At 44.0% G+C, this 13,631-nt stretch overlaps 1 protein-coding gene across 2 annotated transcripts in view; it reads left to right on the top strand.

The window, feature by feature from the left end:
- LOC138639649 (NACHT, LRR and PYD domains-containing protein 3-like) overlaps positions 1 to 13,631 on the top strand; it is a 515,752-nt gene that overhangs the window by 33,278 nt on the left and 468,843 nt on the right. For both annotated transcript variants that reach the window (XM_069728773.1, XM_069728772.1), the window contains exon 4: positions 2,242 to 2,413. In XM_069728773.1, coding sequence (XP_069584874.1) covers positions 2,242 to 2,413 — 172 coding nt within the window. The remainder of the gene's footprint in view (positions 1 to 2,241; positions 2,414 to 13,631) is intronic.

The following is a 13,631-nucleotide window of genomic DNA, read 5'->3' as shown; positions in this document are numbered from 1 at the left end:
GCCGATTCCACTGGTCAAACTCCTTTTCTCCTTAATTACGGCCAGCATCCGCGTGTCCCTGTGCCCATGCCCGTGTCATCCACCGATTCTAGCGTGGCAGACTGGGCGGTGGAGGCACGTGACATCTGGGACCGCACACAGGATGCCATCCGGGCCTCCAAGGAGAGAATGAGGGTTTCGGCTGATACACACCGGCGCCCCGCTCCGATCTTTGCTCCTGGCGACTTAGTGTGGCTCTCCGCCCGTAACATCAGGCTGCGAGTTGAGTCCACTAAGTTTGCTCTTCGCTACATTGGCCCGTTTAAGGTTCTGGAACAGGTCAACCCTGTGGTCTACCGTTTGGCTATTCCTCCACGCCTTGGTATCACCGATACTTTCCACGTTTCCCTCTTAAAGCCCGTTCATTTGTCCCGGTTTTCCGACTCATCTGCTGGGACATCGGGTTCATCCACGGATGAGTTTGAGGTGAATGCTATTGTGGGGTGCAAGGTGGTACGTGGCAAGAAATTTTATCTGGTGGACTGGAAGGGTCACGGCCCAGAGGATAGAACCTGGGAGCCTGTGGAGCACATTCGGGCTCCGCTGCTTATCGCAGCTTTTGAGCGTAGTGAGGCTCAAGGAGGGGGGACCCTAGGAGGGGGGTAATGTTAGGAGTCGAGTTTCCTCTGCTGCACAGGGGGAATCTCGATCCGTGTCTGCTGCGGTCTCCCATTCGGTATCGGCCGCAGTGGGCTCTGCTCAGCGGAGATGTCGCTCCCAGCGTCTTGCTGGGGCTTATTCGGTGCATAGGGTCACTACTGCCTTTTCTGGCTTTCCTATGGTACCCTGCACTGATCTGCGGCGAGCGAGCCTCTCTGGGACTAAGTCCTTGTTTACTCACACTGAGCATGCCCAGGGCAGGGTCTCCCATTGGAGGTCGAGGGCCACATGTTCGGTCACATGCTCAGGTGCTGCAGTACATTCCATTGGTCCTTCTGGAAGGTCCTGAAAGGGCAAAACATGCTCAGGTACTGCAGCACTTTCCATTGGTCCTTCTGGAAGGTCCTGAAAGGGCAAAAACTTCAGTAGCAGCTTCCTGTGCTGCAACTATATAAACTGCGCATGACCGCACGGCCATGCGCTAGTATTGTCTTATGTTATGTGCTTTGCGCCAGTGTGGTCACATGTATGTGTGTTCAGGGACCCGGCTGAAATAAGCCCCTAGAATGCTGGCTCCTCCGGCGAGTTTTGTGTGTTTGTGTGACCACTGACTGCTCTCTGTTTGGGCAGTTAGCCTGTGCCTCTGTGGAGTCTAACAGGGCACAGTGCTTTCCTTTCACGGCTACTCAGTGAATTAACTGAGTTAGTCTATACCGCCATATAGCTCCGCCGTTTGCTAGCAGCAGGTACTCCTGCACGGTGGACCCCGGGCTGCGAACGCACCAATATCAATAAACATCTCTATTTACTCGGTGCGTTCCGCTAGCCCTAACACTCTTTATAATAATAATAATAATCATTTTTATTTATATAGCGCCAACATATTCCGCAGCACTTTACAATTAAGCGGGGACATGTACAGACAATAAATTCAGTACAAGTTAAGACAATTTAAACAGTGACATTAGGGGTGAGGTCCCTGCTCGCAAGCTTACAATCTACAAGGAAATGGGGGGACACAATAGGTGAAAAGTGTTTATTTCAGGTCTGGCGATTATAATAAATAGGGATTTTCATATAAAGCTGCATGATCCGGTCATCAGCCCGTGTGTTTAAGTGCAATAGTCAAGTATCAAGTGCAGTTATCATGTGCATGGAGGGTGTGGAGACAGATGAATAGTAGGGTGCAGATTCACATGCAGATAATATTTGGAAGGAGGGAACAGGACAAAGTTAGTTTACTGAGTAGTTGATGTGGTAGTCTTGTTTGAAGAGATGGGTTTTTAAAGCGCGCTTGAATAGGTTGGGGCTAGGTATCAGTCTGATCGTCTGGGGAAGTGCATTCCAGAGAGCTGGCGCAGCACGAGAGAAGTCTTGGAGACAGGGGATGTTAGTCTTAGGTCATTTGTAGAACGGAGGGCACGTGTAGGGCGATAGACTTTCATGCCAGTTATTTACTCCCACAATTATGCAAGGTCAGTTTTTCCCAGGCTGAGAGTTTTGTGTGAGTAAATCATCCCCTATAGCTGAAAACTAATTAGACCCTTTATTATTATGTATCTCTGTATAGTACGCTAATGTGTGATCTTTCTTGTGTTCCAGAAATATAAAAGTAAAAAAATTGATAGAAAAACCTTGGCCCGGAAGATACTACAGGATATTTATATTGGAGGAAGAGAAGCCATGATCGGATTATGGGTCAGTCTCTATGTATTACATAGACAACATAATTTCTCCAGCGTGGAAGCTGCACTGGATGAGCTCAGTCACAGAGGTAATATTGTGTTTGATGTGTCAGCTATGAATAAGGCTAGGGTCACATTGCGTTAGGGCAGTCCGTTTAGCGCACAGCGCTACGGACTGCGCTAACGCAGTGTCCCAAAAGGGATCGCGTTTGCCGATCCCGCTAACGCAGATCCTAGATCTGCGCTAGCGAGGAACGGACCGCGAACACTGCAAGCAGCGTTTGCGGTCCGTCACTCAAATGACAGCACATCGCTAGCGCATGCCCAATGTGGGAGTGCGCTAGCGATGCGTTCCCATTACAATCAATGGCGGCATTAACAGACTACGTTACACCGCATTATGCTGTAACTTAGTACGTTAAACGGGTTCACATAACGAAATGTGAACCTAGCCTAAGGATTTATATACTTTATAATGAGTGCAAAAATAATAATCTGATTGACGTGAAGGTTCAGGAAGGAAAAGTAGTGGAATTATGGAAATTAGGGAATGGAGACATGTTAATTATTTGTAAATTTCGAAAAAATGGAAACAATTTATTTGAAACATCTTCATTTATTCAGTATAGAGTATAGTAGAGTGCCACATGCAGAAATCTCCGCACTTACACACCAACACCAGGATTCATGTATCTCTTCCCTTTCCCTTTGTGAGTGGTATAAACATGCTCCATTCGCTGCAGCGCCTCCAGACTTGTCTCTCATTGCAAGAAAACACAACCCAAACCTAGGATCTCAAAAAACGTACAAATACAATTTAATGAATTCAATAAAATTATCTTTATTTAAATATGAATAGTAAACAGGAGCACTGTAGAAAAATGTGCCTGTACTTGGGGGTACAATAAAAATTCATAACAAGAATAGTTAAAAAAATATATATCAATATATAAGAAAAGAAGCAGCGGGCCAAAAATCGTACATATGTATATAAAATTATCTGGGAACATGTATGTACATCTCAAGGAAAAGTATATATATATATATATATATATGTGTATATATATATATATATATATATATATATCCGATAAGCACAATATACATTCATTATATATATACATTTTCCCTATTGATTACTCAAAAAAATGCCCTTCATATGTACAGCATATTGAGGGAAATGCAAAAAAAATTGGTGTAAATATATACCAGGCGTGTGCAAATCAAGTGCCAAAAGATGACCAAATAATGAAATCAAACAATATCAATGATGATAAAAAGCACAATGTTGTGTAAAAAATATATAGCAATTCAATGTGTAGGGGATATTGATGGTAATAAAAGCCACAATATTGTGCAAAAAATATAACTACAATGTGTAAGGGATAAAATAGGGAAGAATAGTGAAATATATATGCTGAACACACCAAGTAGAAAGCAACTGAAGAGCAATAAAAGGGAGGTATGTACCTTTAAGGCCCGCCAGTCCTAGTATAGCGCACCCCGACGTGCGTTTCAGATTAAATCCTTTGTCAGGGATAAGTGCATTCAGCGATAGAACCTTCCTCAGGCAACCATTAATAACCTCAGTGATAGCTGAGGTTGTAAGTGCAGAGAATTGGCTCATACCTCAAACAGTATTAATCTGGAAATTTTGTTACCATTTTGTCATCATTTGCTTATCACTCACATGTCTACCCATCCTGCAAAATTCATAATTCTACCACTTTTCCTATAGATATACTTCTCAACATTGTAATTGCAACACCAAGAAGAAAAAAATATGAGATTATGCTACGTTCGCTCACACGTACCTATGATGTAAATTTATCATACATACATGTACAGTGACTAAAATAGGGTATAATGGGGTGACTCTGGGTAAAGCCCGGTAAGTAGAAAAGTCTGTGAAGAGGGAAGGGTCCCAAAAGCAAAGTGAAGCTAACTGGAGAGGTGTTACCAATCCACAAACCTCTAAACAGCCACAGCTATTGCTTCTGTGATGCACGCTCTATGCTATACACACACACACAATCTACGCTACAATCACTTTTACTATATGTACACTTTAAAATTGCAACACTAATGATATAAATATAACATCTATAACAAATAAATTACAGGCGAGTGAGCCTTACTTCTATACCAGGAAAGATCTTTGAATAAATTAAACAGCATGTATGTAAGTACTTGGATAAAAATACAGTAATGGACCAGAGCCAGCATGGGTTCATAGCAAACAAGTCATGCCAGACTAATCTAATTTCCATCTCTGATGAAATCACTGACTCAGGGAAATGCAGTAGATATAATATATCTTGACTTCAGCAACGCATTTCATAAAGTATCTCATACTATCCTTATTTTTTTTAAAATTGCCAAGTATGGGATTGACAAGGCTATGGTTGGTGGATTCATAACTGGCTCAATGATTGTACTCAAAGAGTGGTAAAAAATGGTTGCACATCCAATTGGAAAAGTGTTTCAAGTGGGGTATCACAAGGCTCTGTCCTGGCGCCATTGCTGTTCAACATTTTTATAAATGATCTAGATAAGGGAACTGAAGGTAAACTAATCAAATTTACAGATGATGCAAAGCTAGGACGGATAGCTAACACTAGAGAAGACAGAGAAAGTTTTCAGAAGGATCTAGATAAGCTTGAACAACGGGCAGTCGCTAATGGAGTGATACTTAACAGGGAGAAATGCAAGATTCTACATCTGGTCAAGAAAAACTAAAATTACGTCTACCGAATGGGAGAAATAGAACTAAGCAACAGCACATGTGAAAAAGACTTGGGTATACTAATAGATTACAGATGAACATGAATCAATAGTGTGATGCAGCAGAAAAAAGGTAAAAAAAAGGTAAAGTTCTAGGATGCATTAAGGGAAGCTTAGAGTCTAGGTCACGTTAAGTAATTATCCCCCGCTACTCCTCCTTGGTCAGGCTTCATCTGGAATACTGTGTCCAGTTCTGTGCACCACATTTTAAAAAAGACATTGAAAAACTGGAGCAAGTTCAGAGAAAAGCTACCAGGATGGTGAGCGGACTGCAAAGTATGTCCTACGAGGAACAGTTAAAGGATCTAGGAATGTTTAGCTTGCAAAAAAGAAGGCTAAGGGGAGACTTAATAGCTGTATACAAATATATGTAGGGATGTCACAGTGTAGAGGGATCATCCTTATTCTCATTTGCACAAGGAAACACAAGAAGCAATGGAATGAAACTGAAAAGGAGAAGATACAGATTAGATATTAGAAAAAAAAATTGACAATGAGGGTGATCAATGAGTAGCACAGGCTGCTACGAGAGGCGGTGAGTTCCCCCTCAATGGAAGTCTTCAAACAAAAGCTGGACAGACATCTGTCTGAGATGGTTTAGTGAATCCTGCATTGAGCAGGGGGTTGGACACGATGACCCTTGAGGTCCATTCCAACTCTAACACTCTATGATTCTATGATAAATACAGTGAAACTTAGAAACAAAATGAAAGTATTAATTAAATACTTAAATAAATACTTAAAGTATTAAATAAATACACATATTTGATATCACTACATCCGTAAAAGCTAATTTCTCAAAATCTAGAATTAGTTAATCCGATAGGTAAGCACTGTAAACAAAAGACAAATTAAAACCTCCAAAATTGATTTTTTTTTTAAGTCACCGCAATGTCATTAAAAAAGGTTGTAAAAAGCAATTGAAATTTCATAGCTATCCCAAAATAGTATAAATAAAAACTTTGTTTCAACCCATAAACAATAAGCTCTCATACGGCTCCACCAACCAAAAAATGACAACGTTATGGATCTCAGAAAATGGCCATAATCAAAAACATTTTTCTTACAAATGTAACAATTTTTTCACCACCACCACAATTAAAAAGCTAGGCAAATTTGGTATCACCGTAATTGTACTGATGAGGAGACTAATAATGTCTGGTCATTTTACATTAAATGTTGGAAAAACACTCAGAATTGCCTTTTTTTTCAATTTGATCTCATTTGCATTTTTTTCCTATTTTCCAGCACTTTACATGAAAGGTATCATTCAAAACTACATTTTATCCTGGAAGAAAACAAGCCCTTGTACAGCTATGTAGGTGGAAAAATAAAATTATGGGAAAAGCGAAAAAGCAAAAAAGAAAATTGGTCGGAGCTAAATTCTAAAAAAGCGAAATAGTAATAGCCAAAAATGCTATATTTTTATCAAAAGACATCCACTTTTCCTCCACTAAACATGCAATGCAAAGCAATCAAAACATTTGATGTATCTAAAAATGGTACCAGAAAAACAACAGCTCAGCATGCAATAGAGCAAGTCCTCACTCAGCTTCATCAAAGAAAATGTAGAATACTGAGTCATAGGACAGTGTAAAATCAATAATGGCTGCTACATTTCACAGAACCATAGAGAGTGTAGCTCGAAGATGTTCTCCCCGCATTGCTCTAGTTGTTTGACAGAGCTCTCCCAAGTCTGTACATAAGGAGGTGTAAGGTTCTAGCAGGAAAGCGGGATGCAGTGATGACGAGGAGTCAGAGCAAGGGTTAAACAGTTTTATTTACAGGGGAGTACTCCATGCAGGGAGAAAAAGGGTTAAACAGTAATTTGGAACAAAATAAACGTAAACGGCAATTCGTTATTTGGGGACATTATTCAATATTGTCCCCAACAGTATGGTGGCTCTTGGGGCACCATTGACCGCTTGGTCTGCCAGCCCCGCGTCCGTAGACTGCATCCTGCTGACTACGCCAAGTGTAAGCAGGTTTATTTACTTGGGAGTACTCCACACAGGGAGAAAAAGGGTTAAACGGTAATTTGGAACAAAACAAACGGCAGTTCGTTAACACGTATGTCTGAAAGTCCTTAAACTGCAGTTCCTGCTGCAAACTCAATAGCGCCTGCAATGACGGGCGCAGTGCCTTTGTCAGGATGGTACTGTAGTCACTGGTCCGCAGTGGTCGGTCTCTGGTACCTTCCACTGAGCCCTAGTCCATATACTGATGTGACTAACAAAAGCACAGGCCACAGTCCTGTGTGAGTCCAAAGTGGCTCCTTACCTATCTTAACTGGGGTAGTCAGGTAACAAGGGTCAGGACAACCATTCTCTGCCCACAACAGGGCGTAAGTGTCAGTCTCGTGTGTGGTCTCTCTTGGGGCAGCGCATGTGCGGTACTCATGGTCATGTAGTGTACAGCACCTAGTTCTCTCTGGCGGTCACTAGACACACACCGCATGTCCCGCTCTCCCTGGTCCTCGCTGTTGGTGATGGGCGATGCTGTTCTGCTTGGCACTGGTGCTCCCGGCCGGGGTACAACTCTCTGTGGCTGCTGCAACACCTGGCTCGGCTCTTCTCTTTGTATACGGCTCTGCATGACTCTGTTCTGCATGGCTCTGCTTTGCGTGGCTCTGCTCTGCATGGCTCGCGCTGAGCACTCTACCCCCGTCAATGCAGCAGTCCCTGTCCTTCAGGCCTGGAGGGGGAAGCAGAACACGCTCTTCACTGCTCTGAGCTGGCCCCCACTCTTCCCTGCTTCATGTGCTTTCTTCCTCTCTTCTTCTGCCCCCTCTCAGACAAGGAAGCCCCTCCCCTCTTGAGCATCCCCCAGCCAACAGGGGGAAGCGCACCTCACTCAGGCTTCCCCCAGTGGATGCAGCCTCTCTAGTTCCAAACCCAGTACGTATGTACCCGCTGTCTCGTCAACCCCCTTACAGAGTGACCTGTCAATCAACCGGAGTCGGTCAGGGAGAAGACGGCTGTAGGCAGTGCTAGACTATTTCCCGGCCAACTCTTAAATCTGTGCAAACAAGCTCTGATTTATTAGGTGACAGGTTCCCTTTAAGTTTAAGCATACAATAGTTATCAATAAGAAATGTATTACCTGTCCAGTTACCTAAGTGTTTGCAGTTAGAGCCATTTCTTTGTCCGTATCACCATATCTAATATATAAAGCTGAATGTGTGTGTGTGTGTGTGTGTGTGTGTGTATGTATGTATTTGTTTATGTCCGGGATTGGCATCTGCACTGTCGCAGCTACAGCCACAAAATTTTGCTCAGTCACATGTCTGGACCCCGAGAGCGTCATAGGCTATGTTGTGAGGCGAAATTTTAACCCCGTGCATTCCAATTCACCAAACAATTTTGCCCCTATCTACATAATGGGGAGGGAAAAAGTGAAAGGAAAAGTGTTGGAGGCAAACTGACAGCTGCCAGATATGAACAAGGGGGACTTAAAGAGTGAGAGCGATGGTGCCAAAGAGTATATACCGTACAGTTGCTAAGGTGGGGCCCCGACTTGGGATACTCACCACACACGGGGATATGAACACACACACAAAATGCGCCACACACTACCACGTGCTTGAACACATATGCCACCCTCAGCACACATTTCACCACACATACACCAACCTCGCCACATAAAAGTCGAAACACAAAAGTCGCCACTCAAAACTCACCAATGCGCAAAATTCGCCAAATGCAAAACTTGCCACAGCAAAACTAGGCTCACGCAAAAATTGCCACACGTGCAAAACTCACCTAATGGAAAACTCGCCACACGCAAAACTTGCACACGCGGAAAAATTGCCACATGCACAAAAGTTGCAACACATGCAAAAGTTGCCTCACACAAAACTTGCACATACTCAAAAGGCACCACACATAAAACTCGCCATGCGAAAAACTCGCCATGCGCAAAACTTGCTGCACACAACTTGCTACACTAATCTGTCACATGCAACGCGACACACAAAAAGTTGCTACATGCATGTCGCCACACAAAACTCTTGTTATATAGAAAATGTTCAGCACAGCCAAAAGGAGGAGGTGCGCGGTCATAGGTTTCCAAGCATTTATGAGCCTGCACTTGCGGTGGACACTGCGTGCTTCCTGTTGCTGATGAGGCGGATAGTGCGTACTATTCTTGCAGCCCAGACTGGCGGTATATACTGTGTGGCCCCTGCTTCATTCAGCAGTTTGTGCCTACCCCTTGAGCACTATTTTGCAGCCCATACTGGTGGTACATTGTTGTGAATTCTGTGGCTGAGTTCACTTCTGTGGTCACAAGTGGTATTGCAGTCTCTGGGCTTCCTCCCTCAGGTGTTTTGGTGAGCTCGTTGGCTGCCTTGCTATTTAGCTCCACCTGAGTCTGTCTTCCTTGCTCCTTGTCAATGTTCCAGTGTTGGATCTGAGCTACTGCATCTTTCCTTGGGCCTGCTGCTCTGCTAGATAAGTGCTTCTAGTTTGTTTTCTGTTTTTTCTGTCCAGCTTGTTATTATCTTTTGCTGGAAGCTCTGAGAAGCAAAGGGGTGCACCGCCGTGCTGTTAGTTCGGCACGGTGGGTCTTTTTGCCCCTTTGCGTGGTTTTTGTTTTAGGGTTTTTGGTAGACTGCATAGTTCTCTTTGCTATCCTCGCTCTGTCTAGAATATCGGGCCTCACTTTGCTGAATCTATTTCATTCCTACGTTTGTCTTTTCATCTTGCGAACAGTCATTATATGTGGGGCCTGCCTATTCCTTTGGGGTATTTCTCTGAGGTAAGTCAGGCTTGTATTTCTATCTTCAGGCTAGTCAGCTCCTCAGGCAGTGCCGAGTTGCATAGGTAGTGATAGGCGCAATCCACTGCTGCTTCCAGTTGTGTGAGGATAGTTCAGGTACTGCAGTCTACAGAGATTCCACGTCTCAGAGCTCGTCCTATTGTTTTGGGTTATTGCCAGATCTCTGTATGTGCGCTGATTACTGCACGCTGTGTTGCCTGATTGCCAGCCATAACAGTACAAGGAGCCACTCAATGATTTCCAATAGAGGGAAAAAAGAAATCCTGACATCATTTTTTTTTCTTAGCTCTGTCTTCAGTCTTTTTTTTCCCCTAGACATTAGAGTGCTTCAGGACACAGCTGTGGACATGGATATTCAGGCTCTGTGCTCCTCAATGGATAATCTCGTTGTAAATGTACAAAAGATTCAAGATACTATTGATCAGAAATCGATGCTAGAACCAAGAATTCCGATTCCTGATTTGTTTTTTGGTGACAGAACTAAGTTCCTGAGCTTCAGAAATAATTGTAAGCTATTTTTGGCCTTGAAACCTCATTCTTCTGGTAATCCTATTCAACAGGTTTTGATTATTATTTCTTTTTTGCGCGGCGACCCACAGGACTGGGCGTTTTCTCTTGCACCAGGAGATTCTGCATTGAGTAATGTTGATGCATTTTTCCAGGCGCTGGGATTGCTTTACGATGAGCCTAATTCAGTGGATCAAGCTGAGAAAAATCTGCTGGCTTTATGCCAGGGTCAGGATGATGTAGAAGTATATTGTCAGAAATTTAGAAAATGGTCAGTACTCACTCTGTGGAATGAATCTGCACTAGCGGCTTTGTTCAGAAAGGGTCTCTCTGAACCTCTTAAGGATGTAATGGTGGGATTTCCTATGCCTGCTGGTTTGAATGAGTCTATGTCCTTGGCCATTCAGATCGGTCGTCGCTTGCGCGAGCGTAAATCTGTGCACCATCTGGCGGTATTGTCTGAGAGTAAGCCTGAGCCTATGCAGTGCGACAGGACTATGACTAAAGTAGAACGGCACGAACACAGACGTCTGAACAGACTGTGTTTCTATTGTGGTGATTCTACTCATGCTATTTCTAATTGTCCTAAACGCACTAGGCGGTTCGATAGCTTTGCCGTTATTGGTACTGTACAGTCCAAATTCCTTTTGTCCATTACCTTAATGTGCTCTTTGTCATCATATTCTGTCATGGCGTTTGTGGATTCAGGCGCTGCCCTGAATCTGATGGATTTGGATTATGCTAAACGTTGTGGATTTTTCTTGGAGCCTTTGCGGTGTCCTATTCCGTTGAGAGGAATTGATGCTACACCTTTGGCCAAGAATAAGCCTCAGTACTGGGCCCAGCTGACCATGTGCATGGCTCCTGCACATCAGGAAGTTATTCGCTTTTTGGTACTGCATAATTTGCATGATGTGGTCGTGTTGGGGTTGCCATGGCTACAAACCCATAATCCAGTATTGGATTGGAACTCTATGTCGGTAACCAGCTGGGGTTGTCAGGGAGTACATGGTGATGTTCCATTTTTGTCTATTTCGTCATCCATTCCTTCTGACATCCCAGAGTTCTTGTCGGACTTTCAGGATGTATTTGAAGAGTCCAAGTCTGATGCCCTACCTCCGCATAGGAATTGTGATTGTGCTATCGATTTGATTCCTGGTAGTAAATTCCCTAAGGGTCGTTTATTTAATTTGTCCGTACCTGAACACACCGCTATGCGCAGTTATGTGAAGGAGTCCCTGGAGAAGGGACATATTCGCCCATCGTCGTCACCATTGGGAGCAGGGTTCTTTTTTGTAGCCAAGAAGGATGGTTCGCTAAGACCGTGTATTGATTACCGCCTTCTTAATAAGATCACTGTTAAGTTTCAGTATCCCTTGCCATTGATTTCTGACTTGTTTGCTCGGATTAAGGGGGCTAGTTGGTTTACTAAGATTGATCTTCGTGGTGCGTATAATCTGGTGAGAATCAGGCAGGGAGATGAATGGAAAACGGCATTTAATACGCCCGAGGGTCATTTTGAGTATCTGGTGATGCCGTTCGGACTTGCCAATGCTCCATCTGTTTTTCAGTCTTTTATGCATGACATTTTCCGTGAGTATCTGGATAAATTCTTGATTGTTTACTTGGATGACATTTTGATCTTCTCAGATGATTGGGAGTCTCATGTGAAGCAAGTCAGAATGGTTTTCCAGGTACTGCGTGCTAATTCCTTGTTCGTGAAGGGATCAAAGTGTCTCTTCGGTGTGCAGAAAGTTTCATTTTTGGGGTTCATCTTTTCCCCTTCTACTATCGAGATGGATCCGGTTAAGGTTCAGGCCATCCAGGATTGGACTCAGCCGACATCTCTAAAAAGTTTGCAGAAATTCCTGGGCTTTGCTAATTTTTATCGTCGCTTCATCTGTAATTTTTCTAGCATTGCCAGACCATTGACCGATTTGACCAAGAAGGGTGCTGATTTGTTTAATTGGTCTTCTGCTGCCGTGGAAGCTTTTCAGGAGTTGAAGCGTCGTTTTTGCTGTGCCCCTGTGTTGTGTCAACCTGATGTTTCTCTTCCGTTCCAGGTCGAGGTTGATGCTTCTGAGATTGGTGCAGGGGCTGTTTTGTCACAGAGAGGTTCTGGTTGCTCAGTGTTCAAACCATGTGCTTTCTTTTCCAGGAAATTTTCTGCTGCTGAGCGTAATTATGATGTGGGCAACCGAGAGTTGCTGGCCATGAAGTGGGCATTCGAGGAGTGGCGTCATTGGCTTGAGGGTGCTAAGCATCGCGTGGTTGTTTTGACTGATCATAAGAACCTTACTTATCTTGAGTCTGCCAAGCGCTTGAATCCTAGACAGGCCCGTTGGTCGTTATTTTTTGCTCGTTTTGATTTTGTGATTTCATACCTTCCGGGCTCTAAAAATGTGAAGGCGGATGCTCTGTCTAGGAGTTTTGTGCCCGACTCTCTGGGGTTATCTGAGCCGGCGAGTATCCTCAAGGAAGGAGTCATTGTGTCTGCCATCTCCCCTGATTTGCGGAGAGTGTTGCAGAAATTTCAGGCTAATAAACCTGATCGTTGTCCGGCCGAGAAACTGTTCGTCCCTGATAGGTGGACTAGTAAAGTTATCTCTGAACTTCATTGTTCGGTGCTGGCCGGTCATCCAGGAATCTTTGGTACCAGGGAGTTGGTTGCTAGATCCTTCTGGTGGCCATCTCTGTCACGGGATGTGCGTGCTTTTGTGCAGTCCTGTGGAATTTGTGCTAGGGCTAAGCCCTGCTGTTCACGTGCCAGTGGGTTGCTTTTGCCCTTGCCGGTCCCGAAGAGGCCTTGGACACATATTTCGATGGATTTCATTTCTGACCTTCCCGTTTCTCAAAAAATGTCTGTCATTTGGGTGGTCTGTGATCGCTTTTCTAAAATGGTCCATCTGGTGCCCTTGGTTAAATTGCCTTCCTCCTCTGATTTGGTGCCTTTGTTCTTCCAGCATGTGGTTCGTTTACATGGCATTCCTGAGAATATTGTTTCTGACAGAGGTTCCCAGTTTGTCTCGAGGTTCTGGCGAGCCTTTTGTGGTAGGATGGGCATTGACCTATCTTTTTCCTCGGCCTTCCATCCTCAGACTAATGGCCAGACCGAACGAACCAATCAGACCTTGGAAACATATCTGAGATGTTTTGTTTCCGCTGACCAGGATGATTGGGTGTCATTTTTGCCGTTGGCTGAGTTCGCCCTTAATAATCGGGCCAGCTCGGCTACCT

Source organism: Ranitomeya imitator, chromosome 1 (assembly GCF_032444005.1).
Source record: "Ranitomeya imitator isolate aRanImi1 chromosome 1, aRanImi1.pri, whole genome shotgun sequence".
Taxonomy (NCBI): Eukaryota; Metazoa; Chordata; class Amphibia; order Anura; family Dendrobatidae; genus Ranitomeya; species Ranitomeya imitator.
Note: the sequence above shows the minus strand (reverse complement) of the source record. Positions and strands in the feature narration are given on the sequence as shown.